Below are 24,399 nucleotides of genomic sequence, written 5' to 3'. Positions count from 1 at the left end.
GAAAAGAAAGAAAAAAGAAAGAAAGAAAAGAAAGAAAGAAAGAAAGAAAAAGCAAAATTGCACAAGCGAAGTCTGGCGGCCCAGTTCGCCCCCTGGTCAGTACGGAAGGATTATTTGTTCCACGAAATAAGTGTTTGCACTTTTATCTAAAAAGTTATTCCTTATTTTGTTGTCAAAATACATACAATTACCTTAAGAGTCGTATTGTATATCATCTATAATAATGCCCTTCAAAAACTATTTAATGATTTTTTTGAAGCGAGTACAAGGTCAAGAGTCAAACGCAATGAGAAGCATGTAAAGATATTCAGAGCTTGTCACAAAGCTATGCTTCCATCTGCAAAAAGTGCCTAATTTCCCGACAGAATATTTTTCTCGAGAAGTCGTGACATTAAAATCTGCAGTCAAAAGATCCATTAAGTTTACAACTGCAGCTCACACATCACTGTCAGAAGAATCTGCTTTCCAAGAAAAACAACACTCGAAGTTTGTAGCAACTTCTGAAAGGGCGTTTTAGCTACAATTTTAAGCCAAGAACTAGTTTCGAATGCCACCTGCGTGTGAGAGAGCTGTTCGTTTGAGCAAAAGTGCTGAAATTTTAAGCGTTTCTGCGGCTGCTTCCGGGGGTTGGCAGAACGAATTATGTGAGCGAGGATCGTATTTTTAGACACCTTGTTTTCGTCGTCTGTTGGATGCCGCGAGAAGTATTTAGTAGCTCACAAAACTTCACGCTACATATAGAATTTAGATCTAACACCTTGGTTTTTTGAATTTGTTTCTGGAGTATTAGATACGCTTCTGCACTCCTGACGTTTTTTTTTCTTTTTTTTTTTCGTTCTTTTCTTGCGCTTAGTTTCACAAGAGACCGGATGTTGGCGGGAAAGTTATATTGAGAAATAACATTCTCTCGAAACAGTTGTTGTAAAATGTTTTCAAAAAGTTACGTTTCTGATCCTTTCAAACAACAATTTCTATTCATTCCAAAATCTTATTTGCTGTTGTAACTTTTTTTCAATTCAGTCTTAGATAGCTTTAGCACAAACCGCAACTGAGTTTTATAATCTATATTGCTGGATTTATAAATATAATTGCATATGCTTTGAAAGCCAGCCGGTTTCACCCTAAATACTCATGTTTAAAAACGGTGATCAGAAAAAAAAAAGTACTTACTATGTATCAATCTACATATCCAAAAGAATGCGGGGAAAGGGAGGCGAACGATATACAGTGGAGTGAAAACACCGAAAACAGCTTAATCCCCCCCCCCCTAAAATCAACCAATTGAGGATTAATAAATTTTCAGAGGCCTACCTCTTAGGCAATCAGAACTGGAATTTCAGAGCCCTTTGTTTACTGCAAAACTATAAGGAGTCTTTAGCAAGCCCCTAGAAAGCGGGAATTAAGAAAAAAAATGCTTTTAAGCAGTCTATAATTTGTTTTCCTCATTAAAGGCGGGTTATGTAATTTCTCCCGTGTCCAACAATAGTAATAGGACGAAAAAAGTGAATAATCCAACATTCTAACAAAAATCGGTTTGGATCAGCACTGAAAACTAGGGAATTCAAAGTTATTTTTTTCAAAACACTCTACAAAAAAAAAGTACTCTTATGTACTCTCTGAAACAAATATTAATTAGTCATCAATTGTCTGTATGAAGACGGTGAAAAGGAATTAGCTGCGTAAACCTGCGAACTTTTGACCCTGAGCCCAAACAAATCGAAAAAACTCGCTAATGGGGTCGTTTCCAAAATTTTAAAAGTATATTTTTTTTCTGAAAGAGCAAGCTGAAAAACATAGGATCTGACCATTTTTTAAATCATTTGTTTAAGTTTAATATTTTTAAAAAATTGCTTAAATCGGCGAGCTTTCATTGTTTATGCTTCTGTCCGATGACATCACAAATGATGAAATGCGATTCAGTGTTGCCGTTCACGGTCCAAAATATTTAATTCGAATCTTTACTCACGTGTATTGGCAACGATAGGGTTGATAGCAAGCGTTGAGCGCAATTTTAATTCGCTCCTTGATTATCATAAAGTGGAAACGCGGTAGAAAGATGCGCCAAAATGCATCATTTGTGACGTCATCAAGACCACACCTTGTTTGAAAAATCGGACATTTAAAAAAATTAATTAAAAAATAACTGTTGGAAAAATGAAAGTATTTTCTGGGTCCATGTTTTTTTTTTTTTTCGCTTATTCTATCAATTTCAGTGACAAAAAGTACTACTTTTGACTGAAGGAAACAACCCCATTACGTGCCTGTGTGAACAAACAAACGAGAGAGGTTTAAAAAAAATTTTAAGCCCTTTATAGCGTTTTTGCCCCACTGTGCGATGCGTCAAAAATCTTGTTTTATGTCTTATATCTGCTCAATATGTTTAATATTCTCATGTAACTTGTACAGTATTTTTTTCCTTCTGAGACTGAATACCACTTGAGTCAAATATAAACCCACAAATATTTTTGATTAAAAAAAATGTATTTTGTAACTTTTTCATGTTTATGCATATAATGTACAAACATTAACCACAAAAATATAAATGCAGATTCAGAAGAAACACAAAGTTATTCTTAGCTTGAAATATACTTAAAAAAATCATCGCGCGCAGACTATGACTCTTGTTCTACCTACCACTGTATCACTTTTTAAACAAATTGTTTTTCATTTTCGAAAGTAATGAGAAATAGTTCTTGGTATGAGAAGTATCCCGCGATGTTCAAAGCTTTAAGTAGCTATAAATGGGGAAGTATTACTTAAGCAGTTATGTAATTAATGCAAAAAGCATTCTGGGATCATTTCTGACTCCATTGGTATTCAGTGCTACACATAAAACAGCATCACGAAAAGTTGATTTTTGCACGTATGATCCACTAGATTGAAGTAAATGAAAAGAGTTAAACTTTTCAGAAATTTTTAGGTGACGTAGTTTAAACACAATGAAGTGGCAAACAGATACTGGAGGCAGATTTGATCCCACTGTTACTTGGAGAACCTCTTTAAGAATAGTATATTCAAGATCACTAAATATGAAGATATTTCAACTTGTAAATTAACCTAAAACACACTGTCATAAAATTTCCCTGGAATCCCTAGGTCTATCTTGATACACACCGCTACTACATAAAGGCACGATCCTATCCGTGTCCGATATAAGATCTTTTCGACGTCACATCGAATGTCCAATCCAGGGGTGCACCGAACTTTTTTTTTTTGGGGGGGGGGGGATTTTCAATTTGCAACATGAGGCCAATGAATTGAATTTTACTAAATGATAAAATATGAGCATAAAATCATTTATTTTAATGGCAATTTTGCAAGGCTATGGAAAAATTTGCCGAAACGTCAAAAATACATGTCCCAATATGGACATTTTTGGGATGCCACAGTGACCTTCCGTGACCTCCCTTCAAGATCCCCCTGGTCTAATCAGTTTCACAAATGTTGGTGAGTTCTTGAAAACAAACGAATAAACTGAAAATATGAAGCTAACACCAGTAATGCTTACTTCAAACTGTTATGGACAAACATTGGAAAGCTAAATAAATGGGGGGGGGGAGGGGGTGAAAAGTCAGAGTTTCTCTCATGCACCCATATTTATTTATTTTTTAATAAAAATCGTTATTTAAGTTTTTATTTTGAATATTTATTTAGATACTTACTTATTCCTAAATAATGATTTAAATCACATTTCCTTCAACATTACTACAAGATCTAATTTTTCAGATGTACCAAGGAAAACAAGAAGGACTGGACGGCTATTCATTACTCCTTATACAAACCTATCTAGGTCTAGGCTCTTGCCTAGGCACTGCCGCCTTAGGCTTCATCGTCGTCAAGAACAGCATGCAGTGCCTCATAGCCAAGCAGTACCTGCTGCAGGCTTCTACACTGCTCATGGGTGCTTCCTTATTGGCCTTCATTTCTTTAAGAGACTATAGCGGATACGTCCTCTTCGTCTGCATATATGGTTTCTTCTATGGTGGATATCAATACTCCCTGAAGACTTTCACTTTTGAAAAAGTCAGGGCGAGGAATTTTGCAAGAGCTTGGAGTTTCGTGCAATGTAGTCAGGCTATACCCATGATCATTGGGCTGCCGCTGACAGGTAAGTTGCTATAGAAGGATGGATTCTCTTTTTAGTGGCGTACATCAATAAAGTTTGTTTTATGTTGCACCAAAATATAGTCACGTAAGCAAACAAAACTTTGCACCAATAAAATGAAAACGCTGTATTAGATCAAGGTATGATGCGTCTTCATGTATAGAAGGCACGACCACTTACTAGCTCTGAAGAAAATAGAACAAAAACATGAGAAACAGGTACAAAAACACTGGTAGCTACCGATCCTCGATGCTCAAACTTCTAATACACAGACGTTCAGTATCTGGTTAATAAATATTACTGGTGCCTACTTGCCAGTTTGCTGGCTGTAAAGAGTGGTGCATGACTTTACTATATTTTGGTGCAGCAGGCTTAAGTAAGCACCAAACTATAGTAAAACTAAACACTATCCATTTTGGTCAGCAGATAGCAGCACCGGTTGGCGCAACATGCCACATTTTTTTAGTTGCATTTTTAGTAGGGTGCATGAAATGCTGGATGCATTAAACATAAAGCTATATGAGTGTGTTATCAATGGGATTCGGTGGTATTTGTTACATCAGGTAATGTCGTTTTAAAGAAGTGTAGCTATGTAAACTATGTGTTGTAATCAGAGAAGAAATAAAAATTCCAAAAAAAACGATCAAGTACACTTTCATACCGTTTTTTAGTATTTTGCGGAGAATAATGGCACCAATTTGCTGACTGCAAAATACGGTGCATACTTTTAGTATATTTTTATGCAACATGCATAAAAAAACTTGTATACGTTACAACCAAAATGTAGGGAAAGTATGCATTAACTTTTGTAGCCAGCAAATTGGTTCCATATTTTGGTGCTGCCTACCCCCTTTTTTTCCCCATAGTGTATCTAAGCACGGCGCACTGTTAAAAATTTTCCGGAAAATTTACGGTAATTGTTACTGGCATCCATGTTGCCAGTAACTATTACCGTAAAAATCAAATGTTACTGTAAAATTTGACGGTTTCCTCGGTAGGCCACAGCAACCAATTGGCGCTGGGATCGCTTATTTCTCCGGTATAAATTACCGTAAAAATCAGCGATGCGTTGGCGATGCTATTTTACAGTAACAACTACCAGAAAATCTTCCTGAATTTTTAACAGTGCGGTCGATTGAAACACATCGCTTTTAAGCTCAAAGTGAACGTGGAACAGCCAAAAAAAAGTATAAAAAGATTTGTAGAGCGGGTATAGAATAGAATAAAGAATAATCATTCAGTATTCGAAGAGTATATTGCCTTTTCAGTCTAATAAGATAACCTAAAGCAATGCTTAAATAAATAGTTTAAAAAATTCTACCAATGTGCCAAAACGACATACTCTTTCAGAGTTCAAAAAGGAAACAATTCGATAATAATACTGTAGCATAATAATTCAGCCGCTGAAAAATACTATTCTAATTATTCAAACTAAACGTGTACAATAGGGTGTCCCGAAAATTTTTTTTTTCCGTTTTTCTTAATGCAAGACCTCTCAAAATTTGCGAAATCGATCGTAAATTACAAAAATAATTTAAAAAATAGAATAAAACTATATCTTCAGGGCTCTATCGATCGTCAAAGTTTTGAAAAATTGTCATTTTTATGGCAACTGAAAAAGAAGTACTGTGAATAAAGTTATAAATTTACTGTGAAATAAAAGCTCGACAGCTGAAATAAAAAGATCGTGATTCGTAATATCAACACGAACAGAAAAAAAAAAGAAAACATATGGTGATTACTACTGTAAATGCCTATATGGGAATAACCCCCATTTCCGCAGTAGAATCGTCCACGAAGCTTGGCGCCACGTCTCGATTTGCATGCAACAATATGTTACTGACGACTTCGACTTTGTTTGGTTTCAACTTGCTAATTCCTTTTACTTGTTTCGAGGACTTTCTTGGCTTGACTCACGGGTGTTTTCTTCGTAGCCAAAGTAATTTTAATGCTATAAAAGTACAGTTGCAATTGTTAGTGTTATATGCCGATTCTGTTAGTTTTAAGTAATGAGTTCGAGACGTAGTGAGACTACTTGTGCTATACTGGGACCCTACAAGGAACTTGATGATCGGCAGCTACCTACTGTAAAAGACGTCATAAAATTTATTTTATTTGTCAGGAGGGAACAGAAATGTATGCATAATGGAAAGGACCCTTCCAGTTCAGATATATATACAATTGTTTCTGAAAAAATCAACAGTATTTGGACAAAAGCTTCAATTCCAATCGTAACTAAGGAACGAGTAATTCAATTATTAAAATTCTATTTCGAAAAGTACGTCAATTTGAAACGATACCCCAGAAGCAAACGAAGTGATAGTTTTGAAAATAAACTGAAGTGCGTTTTAGAGTCATCTGAGAAGCTCTTCGACGTTGCGGCTTGTAAGTGCCCTGTATTTGAGTCTTGTTCGTGTTTAAAACCTAAAAAAGTTCCCATCAATGAGAGAAGTTTCTTGTTGGATCAAAGAAATGACAGGAAAATGGTGATAAGAGGTGTCGATAAGAAAGAAACAGCTAGATTAATGAAACAACAGCAGAGAAAACTTGAAAGGGCAGCAAAAAAGTCTTCTACTGAAAATAACGATTCTGTCTCAGCAAATTTTGATGACGATTCGATGCGTGAATTTTCTCCAGAAACGTATCCCATAATAGAGACGAATACGGCCTCTACAGGGACACCATCAACTTCAACGACAAACAGGAATACACTGATCTTGCCAACAGTTGCTAAGGTCTGTGATAGATACGGTTTGTTGACGCGATCTGCTGCTGCTGTTGCTTCTGCAGTTTTAGCTGATGTCGGCTTGGTTTCAAAAGAAGATTTAACTCTAGTTGCTGATAAAAACAAAATCCACAGAGCTGTAGCTAAAGCTCGGAAAGAAGCTTCCAAAGATATTGGAAGTATTGTTATAAAAAGCATTTACTTTGATGGACGTAAAGACAAGACTCTGATAAATGAGAAAATAGGAGCTCGTTACCATCGCAAAGAAATTTTTGAAGAGCACATCTCAATTTTAGCAGAACCCGGATCAATTTATTTGGGACACACAACGCCAAGTCGTGGCACTGCAAAGGCAATTCTAACTTCGATTACAGCTCTATTATAAGGTCAATGCTTGAATTTAGAAGACGTGATTTGCGTTGGATGTGACGGAACTGCAATAAACACCGGTTGGAAGGGTGGCGTGATTCAATATTTAGAGGAGTATTTGGAAAGACCATTGCAATGGTGTGTGTGTATGCTTCATGCCAACGAATTACCCCTTCGTCATTTATTCTTGACCTTAGATGGTTGCACTTTGGGTCCTAAAGAATATTCCGGACCTATTGGAAAACAGTTAGCTGGTTGTGAAAATAAAATGACATTGTTTTTTTGCGCGGTGGATGATAATTTGCCTAATTTGCCGAAAAATGTGGTTGATGAACTAAGCACGGATCAAAAATATCTTTATGAGATTTGTCAAGCTGTATCAACTGGTTTCTGTAGTCCTGAGCTGGCAAATCGCCAACCTGGAAAAATGGCGCACTCGAGATGGCTTCTGCTAATCGTATACTCAGACTTTATGTAAGTACTCTTAATCCAACAGAAATTTTGCGATTACTTGTTAACTACGTGGTTAAAGTGTACGCTCCAGTTTGGTTCTTAATCAAGCAAAAGTCATCTTTTAAGGAAGCAGCCAAACATCTTTTTCAAATGATTGTGTACTCTCGATTGTTACTCGAAAACTTGAAATCTCTTGTGTATTCTGTTATCGAAAGAAATGCTTTTTTTGCGCACCCAGAAAACCTGCTGGTCAGTATGTTGTTTGATGATAGGGAGCACATTCGGGAGTTAGCATTACGAAGAATAAAAAAAGCTAGAGATGCTGAAAGTAGCACTAAATGCAGAATATTTAAAACACCAAAAATTAACTTCTCTGCTAAAGATTATACGGAAATAATTGTCTGGAAAGAGTGTCAGGTTACAGCACCACCGGTTCTTCGACATATTTCTAACGAGATCCTTCAAATTATGGCAAAAGATAATACTCGACGTTAAATCCCGGTTATCACAAATTTGCCATTTCAACTGCGCTTGCGCACGGACATAGCTTTCCGGGCTTTCTGTTTTAAGATTTCGTGTTGCTTGTTTATATTTAGGTTGTGCTAGAGTCCCAACAAATAAATGAATGCGATTATAGAGTATTTTCACAGCGATTTCGGGATACATTATATGAAACTACGGATATGAATAACTGATAATCTTCATAAAGAAAAGAGAAAAATTACACTTCAATATTTATTGGTTTGGAAATTTTTATTTAACGTAAACGTAAAACATGTTATGTACTTCAAAAATGATCGGAATATTACAAATATCCGTCTTTTGCATATATTTTACGTTAGGCGTAAACAGCTTAGTATTATACATTTGTATTTAGGTTGAGGGTTCCGCTTTGTATTGGAAGTGATGCTGCAGATCGAGTACGCTCTTCTGAGGTTAAAAATTTGGCCCTGAAAAGGGCCTTTGTTTGATAGAAAAATCAGGCTCCGAATCCATTAATAATTAAGACGCAAAACTCAATCTTTACCGAGGCGTAAAAACTAAATCAAAGACAGCTTTGTAATTTCTAATTTTTATCTGTTCTTATCTCATATTAACAAATTTAAATGTTTTTCATTAGTTTGAGCAAGAGCTTCGAAATCGGCAAAGTCTGCGCGCAAGCGCAGTTGAAATGGCAAATTTGTGATAACCGGGATTTAACGTCGAGACAAGATAATAGCTTGGAAATCGTTGACTTTCCTTGCCACTCACAATCTGTGGAAAGATGTGTTAAACTAATAACACAGGCTTCACAAAGTGTTACTAACGCTACTTCTAGAGATGGCTTCGTTAGAACCAGGTTGCAATCTCGCGCAGAAATGCCAAATTTTGGACACAAAATAAGTTTAAATTCTAAACTTTTGTCATTATTTATAAACTGTAGTTTGTTTATTTTGTTTTCTTGTGCTTTGTTTCATTAGTTTCTTAAATAAAATGCTTTCTAAACTTTTTTTTTGTATTTTTTAAATCATATCGTTTAAGTCTGTCAAAAATGTGAAATATGCAAAATTTCAAAGAGCGGTAGAGCCCTCAAGATGACACGCAATTCCATTTTTTTTATCTTTTTCGTGATCTGTGAAAAATTTCGCAAATTTTGACACCTCTTGTGATAGTGTAGCTCAAATTTATTTTTTTCTCATATATGGACGGGACACCCTAGTGTACAATAGTCAACAAAAAGGTATACGATATGCTCAAATATAACTGCTGAGGTTAAATAAGACATTCACCTCCCGTCGTGATTGGAAATTCGCATAAATCACGCTGCCAATTTTAGGCGGGGGTTTTCACCTCGGAGAATGCTGCAGCTCTACAGGGTTTGTAACGAGGCAGATATTAATATTACATGCTTGGTTTGAAGGGGTGTTTTATTTTAAAGACCTAACTAAATCTCACACACTTGCTCCTTCTATTGTTTCACATATATTCAATCATGGCAATAAATGGTATAATACTTATTTTGTGAGAAAGTTTGGTTTTTCCATTATTGAAATGCCTGTTGTACTATTACTTTAGTATTACTTTAACATCAGTTACATATTACCTTTGATTAAAATTCAATTTAAAATTAATTTCATAAAATGAGATTTGGAACTGAGAGCAGATGAGCAAAGAAGGTTTATTTGTTGATTCATTTTTTTAAAACAAAGGAACTTAATTTAAACTAAAATGCATACATGCATAAAAAAATTGTAGATGCAGTGAAAAATGTACTCTTTTCAATAACTCTATGGTTATTTGATCCGTCGAAAGCAAAAATGGTAAATTGTTCTACAACTTGCATTTACACCATCAGAAATGAACTTTTACCTCATTATACTTCATGCAAAAGTGGTGCAAGGGGAGGGAGGGAGATGAGAAAACATTCAAAGGACAATTCAGAACTTCTGAGAAACGTAATTTGTTCACATGCGTTGAATGGGGGAAAGAAACATGGCGGATGCATTTGCGTCCGCTGGCCTATGAAGAGTCCCAAAACTATTACAAGGTCCCTAGCTGAGTAAAGGTTGTGTATATGCCACTTGGTGGGGGAAAGTTTACACTATATCCACGAGAACACGCAGCAAAATCGAATCGTAATTTTATCCTGCTTGTCCATTAACTGGCAAGCCCATACGATGTAGAATATGAGCTAGAGTAACAGGGAAGGAGCAAGTTCATGGAAGGTGCACATTCGTACCCAAAGGAAAGTTCCAGCTAAAAATCATGCCATTCCGTTTCGTTCACGACATTCAAAATTCTGAGCATAGCCTGAGCACCTTTTCATCTTGATTCCAAAATATTCCAAAAATTGAAGAGCAGTTGGGTATAATAACTTCTGCAGAGTTTTGAGTTAGTAAGTAGAAGTCGTTCTACACAAATACTCTTCAGTTAATTCAGAAAAAACCAACGAAAAAACATGAATGCGTATCAGTGAGAGACAGAAAATTGAAGCAAGGGTTATGTTGGACAAACAGGTTCGGAATTGGTTATACACTGGTTTTCAGAAATAGTTTCAAAATTGGACATTAGAGGGAGCAATAGTCAGAAATGTTTTTAAATTAGTGTACAGGAGTGTGCTTTGTAAACATAGGTCAAATAACATTACTATGGTCTTGATATCGTCGTATAGGTCAGTATATGTGTTCAGAAGAGCTTTTAAATCCAGGTTCCTTACTGGAAAAACAAAGTTTTCAATTTACAAGACACTAGCCAGGTCTGTCTTAACTTATGCAACCGAAATTTGGACTTTAAAACAGGAGGAAAGCACAATTGCAATTTTTAAAAGGATGATTTTGTGATGTATACTTCACTTGGTGGTACAAATGAAAATGGTAATTAGAGAAGAATATTTAATGTTGAACTATGTGGTATATATAAACAACCTGACATTATTAATATTTTTTAAGTAAATATAATCATCTAGACGACCCATATAATCCGAATGCATGTTGTCAGTACAATAAAAAAGAAATTACTTTTTAGACCAGCTGGAACTAGAAGGAGAGGAAGACCGCGGTTGAGATGGGCTGATTAACAGCTTAAGACATTCTCACCAACTTCAGTTTCTAGTTCTGATTGTACTTTCACTTGTATTGACGATATACGGTGGTGGTGAGAAAGAGGAAGTGGGGCGTGGACCGCCCATCAGTGTTGAAATTAAAGCGCAGAGATTGAAAGGTTGAGAACCCCCGGTTTTAATGAAAACTACCCTATGACTGCAGATTGCAGCTCATCTAATGTCCAATCTCGGTATAATTGTTATTGTTACAAATTTTGCAAATGGTCATAATTTTTCTAAGTCTATATGTGCTTAATTTGTTGTATTCTTGCTAAATTTTGCGTTTATTCTATTAATTTTCGTTCAAAATTACCTTACTTCTTGTAAGTTTACCTGTGTGTTGACTTTGCCTCCTATGCACCATTTAATTAACATTGCATTTTTGGGATTAATGAGATGTTTAAGAGATATCGCCGAGTTGGCTACATTTTTGGCTTCAAATTTGATGAGGAATCACCAACTATCGGGACATATCACCAACACGGGGACATTTCGAGCATTAACATGTAAATAGCACTTCAATGCCTATAATGAATGGATAAGCCCTGTAACCTCTAGAATGCAGTAAAATATTCGTGAACGGACCATACTAGAACTTTCTTGGATGGAAAATGCTAGAATGTTCTTTTAAGATTGTTTTTGGAAAACCTCTTCAATGGGACAATGGGAGTCAGTCTCACTTTTTACTCGGCTGCAAATATGGGCTGTCACACTTTTCACATTTTGATCCCCTTTGTCACAACGTACTACAATTCACTCGACGCTAAATCCCGGTTATCACAAATTTGCCATTTCAACTGCCCTTGCGCACGGACTTGCTGATTTCAAAACTCTTGCTCAAACTAATTAAAAACATTTTAAATTTGTTAATAAATATGAGATGACAACAGATAGACATTAGGAATTACAAAGCTTTCTTTGATTTAGTTTTTACGCCTCGGTAAAGACTGAGTTTTGCGTCTTAATTATTAATGGATTCGGAGTCTGATTTTTCTATCAAACAAAGACCCTTTTCATTGCCAAATTTTTAACCTCAGAAGAGCGTACTCGAATTGCAGCATCACTTCTAATACAAAGCCGAACCCTCAATCTAAATACAAAGTATAATACTAGGCTGTTTAAATATAACGTAAAATATCCGCAAAAGACGGATGTCTGTAATATTCCAATAATTTTTGAAGTACATAAAGTGTTTTGCGTTTACGTTAAATAAATATTTCCAAACCAATAAATATTGAAGTGTCATTTTTCTCTTTTCTTTATAAAGATTATCAGTTATTCATATCCGTAGTTCCATATAATGTATCTCGAAATCGCTGTGAAAATATTCTAATCGCATTCATTATATTGTTGGGACTCTAGCTCAACCTAAATATAAACAAGCAACACGAAATCTTACAACAGAAGGCCCAAAAAGCTAAGTCCGTGCGCAAGCGCAGTTGAAATGGCAAATTTGTGATAACCGGGATTTAACGTCTAATCTACAATTCACCTTACCCTCTTCACTTGTCACGCTGTTCTATTAGCATTTCTCATAAAAAATGCGTGATGTCACATTTCTTTTTACCACTTCTCTCCCCCGTGTCACAATTCCCCCCCCTCCCAGGTCAAAGTGTGACTTTCTGTACCTCAGAACTAGAAGGACGTAAGTCACATTACGGTAATTTTACAGGAGAGTGGGAAAACCTTATTTCTAACGCATGCAAAAGATTGGACTCTCGTTCTTTTAAATCTGATAAAAATTTGAAAAGGATTTTTTTTAAAGAACCACTCTTACATGGCTCAATGCGGAAAAGGATTCTACGTACAATGCACTCACTAATTAAGGGAAAATCGCAATTTTTGGACTACCGTTAGTCTGACTCTGAGGTATAGATTTGCAGACAGCTCATCAGCTCTGTTGCCCAGGGCCCGATTAAGATCGTGGGCCCTAGGCCGCATGCTATTTTGGGGCCCCTGTGTAGTCAACCTTACAATTTTAGCCATTGGCGAAAACAGTTGGTTGAAAAAAAATAGCCATTTGGCGGCCCCTGAAAAGTGGGGACCCTAGGCCACGGCCTATTCAGAAATCAGGCCCTGCTGTTGCCTGTTACAGGTGTGATTTTTATCTCAGTCCGCTTTGTGAACATCAGTTTTTATTTAATTTAGATTTGCCATTCAATGTATTTCTTTAAAATATTTTCAAAATTCTTTTCAGGTTATTTGAATGCCAACAGCGGTGGCCGAGTGGGCTTCTATTTTGCTTCGGCTTGTATTTGTGCCGGTGGCGTCTTGCTGTTCCTAATAGACGTGCACAAGCGTAACGTCAAGCGTCAGAAGAGTGCTACACTAAATTCCAACTACGATCCGACCGAAAGTGAACGAAAAGAACGCAAAGCGGCTTACTACGCGAGGCGCGTGTCTCTCCAAGAGCTCGCCAACGCGAGAATGCTCGCCAAGCAGCACATCGCCAATGAGTTGCTGCACAAGCAGGAGCTTACGTGTATTTCCGAAGAAGCCATTATGGAGAACTTTCTGGACGACTACGTCGATGACTGTATCACCTCCTGTAATAAAGAGGAGAAGTACCTCATGCTGAGTGAGTTCGAAAACAACTTGATAAACACTCAAGAATCTTCGAGTGTCAGTCAAGAAGTTCGAAAACTCGCCAAGGAGCGTAAAGTATCCACCGTGACTCCTCCTTGCCTGGAACAGTGCCCTAATTGCTTTCGAGTCGTTGCGATAGATGGCAGCACGAGTCTTGAGAAAACTCATGTGTCTCGGTCGTCTGCGAAGAAGCTGACTGCTTCGAGGAGAAAAGATAACAAAACTTCGGATTGCCACGAAATTCTAAATCAAGTCACATCAACTTTATAAATCCTTCAGTAATAGCAATGATTCAAAAAAATATATATTTTATTTTAAAACTTTTTTTTTAAATGAAATGGTTCAAGAAACTTTCTTTAAAAACGTCACAAAAATCACCATTTTCTATTTTTAGGAGTAGAAAGATTTTTTTTTTTCATTTTGAAAAATCCTTTTTTAGCCTACTTTCCCGAAAAGTCAAAGAAAGAAAAAAATTGTGTCATCTCAAAATTTTCGCTGTTAACAAAGAAAAAAATTTCAAAAATAAATAATATATTTAAATAAGTAAAGAAAAATTAAAAATTCGAAAATAGGGTTGTGAGTTTGGGAAAATGTGTGACTGTCGGTCACACGTTTTACCCCCGGTCACACAGTGTCCATACCCTAGTAACTTTTGAGTGGATAGTCCAGTTTGAGCAAAACTTTTTGTTATTTTTGGCTACGGGGAAATACTGTCGAGCCCGCTTAATGGAATAGGGAATTTGCCAGGAAAACTTATTCTAATAAGCGGGATATTCCATTATCCGGGATAAAAATAACACACATCAACGGTGTAGTACATTGGAGTTTTATTACATTAAGCTGGATATTCTTATCCGATATTCCATTAAGCGGGCTCGACAGAACGAAATTTGAAGTTATCTGTTCTTAAACAAACAAAAAAAAAAGGAAATTAATTTGGATTTTGACATCTTGAATTCAAATTATGTTTTTCACAATCACGAGTGTGTGTGTGTATGTGTGTCGTGTGTGTTTGTGTCTGTGTGCAGGCATTGAGTGTGTGGGTATGTATGTGTGTGTGTTTGTGTATGTGTGTAGGTGTATGTATGTATACGTGTGTGTGTGTAGGGTATGGACGCAACCTGGAGACGGTTTTCGGTAGAGGAGCAGCATCGGGAGGGGGTGGTCGACGGTGGTGCTGCAGAGAAAGGCGGAGGGAAAAAATCTCATAGGACATCAAAACCGTCAAATGAGAACAATAAGCAATGTGATTGCTCAAAAAAAAAAAAAAAAAAAAAAAAAAAACCCGCACTGTACAAACGATTTATTTTGAAAAATTATTGATTCAAGAGTTTTTTTTTCAGTTATCTATCTTTTGAAGAAGTTAAAACTATACCTACATTTTTCCTTTAATGTTTTTTGTAACGAGGGGGGGGGGGGATGAAACCAGAGTTGCTTTATTTTTACCGAAAAAGTAAGATCAAGAAACAATTTGTTTTGTTTTGCTTGTTATTATTTCTCTTAATATTATTATTATTTTGATAAAATATATTAGTTTTTTACTTTTACTTTTTTTTTAAAGCGATTAGAATCGTTTTAGAAATTAGCTTAAAATGTTAAAAGGTATGTTTGACATAATTCACATTCTTGGATAATCAAGAGAATATTGATAAGATGATTGAAAGTCGATGTTGGTATACGTGAAAATTGGCTGGTTTAGTTCTGGGGCAGAACTTTTTGTTATTTATTTGTATCATAAAGTTTTCAGGTGACTGTTTGTTGTATAAAAAAAATGCACCTTAAAATGAAACTGTTTCCACATTAAACTGTTTTGCCTTTAAAACTCTCAAATATTTTATAAAACACGATTTTTTTTTTTCCAAATTTGTGCTTTAATTCAGTGTTTTTAGCGACTTGAACAAGGCAAAAAAAAAAAAAAAAAATTGTTTCACAATTTAATCTTACTTTGGTAATATAGCGGTAGGAAATACATCATTGTTAAATTTTCGTAGAAAAAAACTCAACCTTTATTAAGCACTTGGTCAAACTAAAAAATATATCCCATTCAAGATTTTACCTTAGGCGTTGAAATTCAATGAGGAGGTAAAATAAAGAATTCGCAATGCCACAAAAGAAACCCGAAGTGAAGTCAAACCCGAATTCGAGTTTTCCGAACGAAATTTCGATATTCAGATTTGAAATGACTGCAAAATGTTTTATTGAAATTGAGGACTGATAGTGAGATATTTAAATTTTTTGATAAATGTATGCTCTACTTGTTACTCTCTCATGTTGGACAATGACTTCCATACGTGAAATACACCGCCAGCTCAGTCATTTCCAGCCGAGGACTGCAATTTCGTGCTTATTAGCTAGGGCTAAAGCACAATACGTGAAATACACCGCCAGCTCAGTCATTTCCAGCCGAGGACTGCAATTTCGTGCTTATTAGCCAGGGCTAAAGCACAATACGTGAAATACACCGCCAGCTCAGTCATTTCCAGCCGATGACTGCAATTTCGTGCTTATTAGCTAGGGCTAAAGCACAATACGTGAAATACACCGCCAGCTCAGTCATTTCCAGTCGAGGACTGCAATTTCGTGCTTATTAGCCAGGGCTAAAGCACAATACGTGAAATACACCGCCAGCTCAGTCATTTCCAGCCGAGGCTTTAGCCCTGGCTAATGGGCGGTAATTTACAGAATATACCTTGCCTCGCGTTCAAACTTCGAGTTGAACCGAACCATTGCTTCGGTCACTCGTCTGGTCTGCTAATTCTATATTAGCTACCAGTTTGTTTCGCACTCTTGGCTTCCTTATGAGGTTTTCCATCTCCAGCTCAGTGCTGATGAGTGCTAATAAGCACGAAACTGCAGTCCTCGGCTGGAAATGACTGAGCTGGCGGTGTATTTCACGTATTTCTGCTTTAGCCCTGGCTAATGGGCGGTAATTTACTGAAATGACTTCCATGTTTCGACATCGGAATTTCAAGTCTTTTCTGGGATGAGTTTTCTGCATGATACGGTTCCTGTACAATAAGGTACATTAGCCACGTTCACAAGTGACTTTATTAACCCGCGTATCCCCGCACCTGCTCGGAAAAGAAAACGGTTAAAAAATTTCCTCGTTCACACAGGAAACTTGGTGATATATCTCGGAAAGGAGTTGACCTTAAATAGGGTCGGACATTTTTTTTAAATATTTTATCCCCCCTCCCCGATTTGTCACAAAGTGTCAGACTTCACGATACCCCCTCCCCCACCCCCAAATCACATGTCACGCTATATCTTTTCTTTACTAATAATAAAGCTGAAAGTCTCTCTGTCTGGATGTCTGGATGTCTGTGACGCGCATAGCGCCTAGACCGTTCGGCCGATTTTCATGAAATTTGGCACAAAGTTAGTTTGTAGCAGGGGTGTGTGCACCTCGAAGCGATTTTTCGAAAATTCGATGTGGTTCTTTTTTTATTCCAATTTTAAGAAAAAAAATCTATCATAAATTACGAAATTATCATAATCGTAACATGGGCACAAGCCAATTGGCGAGATACGAAATTATCCTAACGTGGAACTGTAACGTCGGTACAAGCCAATTGGCGAGAAAATTCACCATACATTATTTGTAAATATACAGGCGAACCAAAAGACCTTTAATTTTTCTATTACGGGAGAAGCCGTGCGGGTGCCACTAGTAAAAAAGTATAACTGTTTTGTTTTTCACTTTAATGTGTTTCTTATTTTTAACAAAGTGCGTGTAGACGTGTCGTTTGTTACCCCCCTCACCCCCCACGTCACAATTTCATGATTATACGCCCCCTCCCCCCTAGAAAATGGTAACATCATTTGTGGACTACCGCAAAGTGGTTTTTACTTTTACCCGTAAACAAACTTGCGAATGCATTTATGGTAAAAAACCCGGCAAACCCCTGTCGAATGCAGGAGACAAGGAAATGCTCATACTACTAGTAAAAAAACAGGATACGGAGATAAGCAGGTTAAAAGAGTGTCAAATAAACGCGCCTTTTGGCGATGTAATGCTGGAAACTAAAGTTTTCCCAATTGGCGACATTCTTTTACAGTAAGGCAACCCAGTATTTGCCGCCATGTTTGGTCAGTGTTACATGGAACCTCATTTTTGGTCAAAAGTCGCTCGTAGCAATCTGGTTCTACGTTGAATGCAAGTTATTTAATTGAATTAGCATTCGACCTATACACCTTGTAAAAGAAACATTACCAGAAACTCAATGAGAACGTGTCACTAAAGTTCTACAAGCATACAAGATGGTTTACATTTCACTCCAATTATAAAGTTACTTTTAAAAGAAAGGATTTTGTAATTCCTCAGTGAGCAATGTGTGGTGCTATTCATCGGATTTTGTACCGGTCTTTTCCAACGTCTTACAGATCGTTTCTAACTAGGGTGCTGCAATGTGTGTGTGTGTATAATGCGATGTATTCTTCATATTTTGTGTAAAATAAATTTGATGTTATTCATAACTTTGATGTTTACTGTACTTGTTTCGTTTTGAGTTTTTTTACTTTTAAAATAAGGGCTACATTAATATTAAACTTTTGATTGTTAACTATAATTAATATGGTAAGGATTAAACTGTAAGCAAATAACATTTTGAATAAAGAAAGAATCATGGAATTATTAAAAATAATTGTGAAATTTATTTCAAAATAATAATAATAATAATAATAAAACTGCGAAACGTAACAATGGACAGACGTGGGGGCTCTTCAGTGATGCCAACTTGCGAACACAGAATTATAGCATTTCGATAAAACTATTATTCAAATTTTTAATAGTAAGTCCTTTTTTTTTCTTATTCAGAAAACTTTTTTTTAATTGCAGAGTTACAAATCTGAGCAGGCATCCCACACGAATAGTGCAATAATGAAAAAAGTTGAGTTGGGTAGCAATCGAAAGAGCATCTCAAGACATATTTTTGACACAAAAATTATTTGCCCTCGTCGACCAGCTGCCGAGATATAAGGTCTTATTTAAAAGACTTGGCGAGAAATTGATTAGGCAATTTCATCCCCTGCATCGATCTACAAAACCGTGTGAAAGACGTCTTCCTATTCTTACTGAAACTCGCTAAATTTGGCGGCTTTTCTTGAAATACCGATACGCTTTTAAGAACTCGTCCTTCGGTAACAGGGCCGCAAGGGCAAATAATTCATCTGTCCTAAAATAGGTTTTACTCTGTGATTAAAGAGAAAAACCAACGTAAATAAAGTACAAATTTTGAAAGAAAAAAAGATTTTTTTCCTTCAAAATTTGTGCTTTATTTACGTTGTTTTTTCACTTTAATCATATTGTAGCACAAAGCTTATATGATTATTTTTCATTTAGGTTTTGCTCTGCTGTTTCGATTGCTAAATATTTAAAAAAAAAAAAAAAGAAAATCACGATTGCACTGTCGAGTAGTTTCCCCGATGAGGACTAGTGTCCCCAATCATAGTTTTCCGTGAAACGATTTTTCGGGTTCTCAGTTAAAATTTTGCACATTTTTTGAATACATAGGAATATATATATATATATATATATATATATATATATATATATATATATATATATATATATATATATATATATATATATATATATATATATATATATATATATATATATATATATATATATATATATATATATATATATATACAAATAATTTTTAGCTTTGTTTTTAAATCTACAGATCGATGTTCTGTCTTACGCAAGCGGAAAGATTACGAAATACTATAAATTTCTTGTCAATTCCTTTCAGTTTGGAGTTTTTCTTAAAATATTTGCCAAATTTTAAGGCGTCATATTTCGATAACGGGGGCTCGAGTGCAAATCTTGCGTCAAAAAATGTCTCATTGTGATCAACTATTCATTCCTATAACAACTCATTTCTATTTCAAATGTTCTCATCAGGTAAGAGAACCAACAAAATAGTAGCTAAAATAAACTTAGCTTATCAGCGAGATACCAAACAATGGTGAGGCAAATTTAATTTAAATTAATGGTCAAAGCTTATAGGTATTTGGTTATTTGTTTGAAGCTTTAAAAAACAACTCGAATGATTTAGCAGTAAGTTACTGGCCTTAAGCCGAAGCTTAGGCCAGTACTTGCAGACAACCCGGTTATCACAACCAGGGACTGCAGTTTCGTTCTTATTAGAACTCCTCCGGAGAGTGCCAAAACTGGTATATGAAGAAAATTTATCTCACCAGCGAATCGTCGTAGATCCCTCAGTCTAGTTGGTTTATCCAAGGACAGACTGAAGCATAGGCAAGTGGGGCTAAGGCCCAGGGCCATCTAACAAAATAAGAAACTATAGCAAAATGTAAAAATGTGTCTTTGAAAAAAAAAAAACTCTTTCGAATTCCCAATTTACATTTTATTGCTTCAATTTTTGTCCATACGAAAAGAGGAGCACCAAATAAATTTTGTAGTACCAGTACCCATTGTTCTCAAAAGTCATTGTTGGGTGTCAGTTACATTTTTTTAAAATGCATTTTCGGGAACTTTTTCGATTCTATTCCAGAACGCTAGATTTCCATGATAACGGATATTAGTGCCGCCATCTAGTAACAAACATGTGTACTACATTGTTTTTCACATAAATGCAGAATTATCAATGCTGATCAAATTTTCAGCACCAAAGCATAGAAAAAATAAATAGATAAATAAATAAATAAAAAATAAACAGAAGAAAAATAAATCAATATATTAAAGACACACAAACGTACCCTTTCAAAAAAGTCAGCCTTAAAGAGAGAAAAATCAATCGCTTTACTTTTGTAGTGACTTATACTACTTGCTCTCGTACTTTTTAAAATGCATTCTGCTAGCAGAGTTTATAATTGATCACAAAACTCTGCACACAATCTCAATTAGGATACTACACTTAAAAGTTAAATAATATAATAGGCTAGGTCGAATAAGTTAGGGTTTCCGCCTAATTACATTCTATTTGAAGATCGCAGGTTAGGCCCACGTCCATAAAGAAAGTTAAAAGTTAATTTATAATTAAAATTATTTAGAGGCCAAAAGTAGGAAAAAGTGTCAATAAATATTCTTACGAAAAAACCGATTTGACACGGATCTTCAGCCGAAACAATCGTCAGAGTTAGGAGATGTGAAGCGCGCTCATTGGACGGCCGTAAATTCGCCGCAATAAGCCACGCCTACTCTATGAACAGTAATGGCGGGAAGACCTAATTTGGTAGTACTAGAGAAGAAATGAGAATAAACTGGTAGTAAGAAAAACACAAAAGTGAATTAACTAATGAGGTCTGTTTCCAAAATTTTAAAAGTATTTTTTTCTGAAAGAGCATGCTTAAAAACACAGGATCTGATCATTTTTTGATAAATTTGTTTACGTTTAATAATAATAAAAAAAAAAAATAAATCGGAGCGCTTTCATTGTTTATAGCTTCTGCCGATGACATCACAAATGATGAAATGCCATTCAGTGTTGCCATTCACAGTGCAAAATATTTAATTCGCAACTTTACTCACGTGTATTGGCAATGATATGGTTGGTAGCAAGCGTAGAGCGCAATTTTAATTCGCTGCTTGATTATCATGATGTGTAAACGTAGTAGAAAGAAGCGGCAAAGTGCATCATTTGTGACGTCATCAAGATCAAGCCTTGTTTGAAAAATCGGACGTTTTAAAAAATTAATTTAAAAAAAAACTGTTGGGAAAATGAAAGTATTTTCTGAGTCCATGTTATTTTTTTTTTTTTTTTTTTTGCTCATTCTATCCATTTCAATGACTAAAAGTAGTAGTTTTAACTGAAGGAAACCACCCTTTTATGCAGTTCTAACAGCACTGAGGATTTGGCTTTTCTGCTCCATTCAAGTACACTCTCCAAACAGTGAACGACACATTCAAATTTTTAGAATCGAGACGAAAGTGTTTCCGCAGTCGAAAATTGAAGTCTGGGATTTACTACTTGTTTCTACAAATTATTTGTTTCAGTTTTTTTTTTTCTTTTCAGTTTTTTAATTCATACCACATACACAAAAAGAACACCAATGAGCAAGGTTGTGGTATTACATTATTTGCTCGAAATCGGTCAGGGCTTTTTCTATCAGTATACTTTAAGATAATCAGTAACATATACGTATATTTATATAGTCACATTGACATATCAATCGAAACTGCTATATTCGGCTACATAAAGCAAAGATAGCGGTATTAAACCCATATATGTTAATAAAAATTATAATATAAATAAGAAGTAAAACTAGCATGCTGGATTTTAAACTCGAAGCCCTAAATATTCGATTCATTTGATTCAGAATTTATGTATCAAAATATTTTGAACTAGTGGTACCCGCACGGCTTTGCCCGTAATAGAAAAATTAAAAGGTCTTTTGGTTCGCCTGTATATTTACAAAAAATGTGTGGTGAATTTTCTCGCCAATTGGCTTGTACCCATGTTACGGTTCCACGTTATGATAATTTCGTAATTTACTCGTTCATCTTATGATAATTTTGTTCATAAAATTGGAATAGAAATAGAACCTCATCGAATTTTCGAAAAATCGCTTCGAGGTGCACACCCCCATGCTACAAACTAACTTTGTGCCAAATTTCATGAAAATCGGCCGAACGGTCTAGGCGCTATGCGCGTCACAGAGATCCAGACATCCAGACAGAGAGACTTTCAGCTTTATTATTAGTAAAGAAAAAGATAAAGAAGTTGACTGAGATACGAAACACAGTTACGGAGTGTTTACAAAAATCTTCGCCTACACTGAAGACGGATTCTGGTTATGGCCCTGGTGATTCAGCGGCAAAACCACATTACAAATTAACAACAACAACAATAATAATATGAAAAAAAATTAATTTGAATTTTGTCATCTTTAATTCAAATTATGTTTTTCGCAATCACGAGTGTGTGTGTGTATGTAGGCGTGTGAGTTTGTGTGTGGGGGTATGTGTATGTGTGTGTAGGCGTGTGTGTTTGTGTCTGTGTGCAGGCATGAGTGTGTGGGTAGTTGTGTATATGAATGTGTGTGTGGGGGGTATGTGTATGTGTGTGTGTAGGCATATGTGCTTGTGTCTGTGTGCAGGCATGAATGTGTGGGTAGTTGTGTGTATGTGTTTATGTATGTGTGTGTGTGTTTGTGTGTGTGTGCTTGCGTGTGTGTGTGTGTGTAGTTGCGTATGTATGCGCGTGTGTGTAGGACATGGATGCAACCTGGAGTCGGCTTTCGCTAGAGGAGCAGCATCGTGAGGAGCCGGCCGACGGTGACCGGGTGCGGAGGGTGGCGGTGAGAAAATAAAATGATAGGACGCCAAAAACAGTCAAATGAAAGCAATAAGCAATCGTGATTGCTCAATAATACCTAATTATGAATAAAAATTAGTGGATAAAAGAACACAGAAACAGCAAAAAGTAGCACAAAACACTACTTTCGATAATAATGTTTATCAGAAAAGAATATCAATACAAGCTCAAATAAAAACATTTTTTTTTTCTTTTGCACATAAGAAATGTATCAAGGAAATGACTCTTTCTCCTGAAAGTTACATACAAAAGATATCTGCATGGCAATAAAGAGTGTGTCAATTAGAAATTTATTGTAACTCTCAGGAATGCCCCGAACTTAAATGTGGGGGGGGGGGGGGCGAAATTTCTCAATCTGCCGAAAGGCGTTCCAAATTGTGCAAAATAATAAAATACGGGTATGCAGTCATGATTGCATCTTATAAATACGGATATTCGAGCAGTTAAAAGTTTCAATCTTGCAATTATGTCTCCAAATCTGACGAATCGTCAGACACAATTTGCCGAATAAGGAAAAATTTTGGGAGGTCTCGGTGACCTCCCGTGACCTTCCATCAGGGCACCCCTGTTAACATTTGTATATATGTGGAAAGAGTAGTAGAAACTTCTATTAATTGGGGTCAGTTGGGGTAAAATGAAAAAGAATTCCAATATTTTAACTTCAGATCCTCCCCCTTTTTTTCGGATAGGTTGAAACATCAGTGTGCATTGCGCCCAAGACTTCACTCTCTGAGAGTCACTGAGTGTTGAAAAAATTGGACTTTATGCCTGTTTGTCGATGAATAAAATCAGTTTTCCGTTTACTCCAGAGACTTGTGAGTAAATGAAAACGCCCCATTTATTTCCTCGACTTGTTGATGCAGATAGATAACCGCCAGGTGCGGACCGGGTCCCAAAAGAGTGCGTCAACTCTCCTAACGATTGGGGGGGAGGGGGAGAAACGAAGGCGGAAAGGTTTTAGTGCAAAAAAAAAAAAAAAAAAAAAAACATCGGAAGACGCACAGCTTTGCGAACGAAAAAAAATTATTAAAAAAAATGGCGACCAGTAATTAACCAAAAAAAAAATAGCACAGGCTCAAGGACGAAAAAAGCACAACGTACTTAAATACAAAAAAAAAAAAAAAAAAGAAAAGAAAGGAAAAGAAAAAAAAATAATTTGAATTTTGACCTTTTGAATTCAAATTGTGTTTTTCGCAATCACGAGTGTGTGTTTTTGTGTGTGGGGGGGGGGGGTATGTGTGTTTGTGTGTAGGGGGAATGTGTATCTGTGTGTAGGCATATGTGTTTCTGTCTGTGT

At 36.0% G+C, this 24,399-nt stretch overlaps 1 protein-coding gene across 1 annotated transcript; it reads left to right on the top strand.

Annotated features, from left to right (window-relative positions):
* The first annotated feature begins 547 nt into the window (after positions 1-547).
* Positions 548-14,088, top strand: LOC129217831 (uncharacterized). The gene is made up of 3 exons (XM_054852176.1): positions 548-644; positions 3,791-4,108; positions 13,430-14,088. Exons 1-3 carry the CDS (start codon positions 548-550, stop codon positions 14,086-14,088), a joined length of 1,074 nt encoding a protein of 357 aa, XP_054708151.1.
* The last annotated feature ends 10,311 nt before the right edge of the window (positions 14,089-24,399 follow it).

This window comes from Uloborus diversus, chromosome 2 (genome assembly GCF_026930045.1).
Source record: "Uloborus diversus isolate 005 chromosome 2, Udiv.v.3.1, whole genome shotgun sequence".
In the NCBI taxonomy this organism is placed as follows: Eukaryota; Metazoa; Arthropoda; class Arachnida; order Araneae; family Uloboridae; genus Uloborus; species Uloborus diversus.
This window is presented reverse-complemented; position numbering and strand designations above follow the sequence as displayed.

What these genes read in the sequence shown, in the direction of transcription:
- LOC129217831 (XM_054852176.1), top strand. Translation starts at nt 548, where the DNA reads ATGCCACCTGCGTGTGAGAGAGCTGTTCGTTTGAGCAAAAGTGCTGAA. An exon ending in GGGTTGGCAGAACGAATTAT is followed by an intron (nt 645 to 3,790) that starts GTGAGCGAGGAT and finishes AAACCTATCTAG; the next exon opens with GTCTAGGCTCTTGCCTAGGC. An exon ending in CATTGGGCTGCCGCTGACAG is followed by an intron (nt 4,109 to 13,429) that starts GTAAGTTGCTAT and finishes AATTCTTTTCAG; the next exon opens with GTTATTTGAATGCCAACAGC.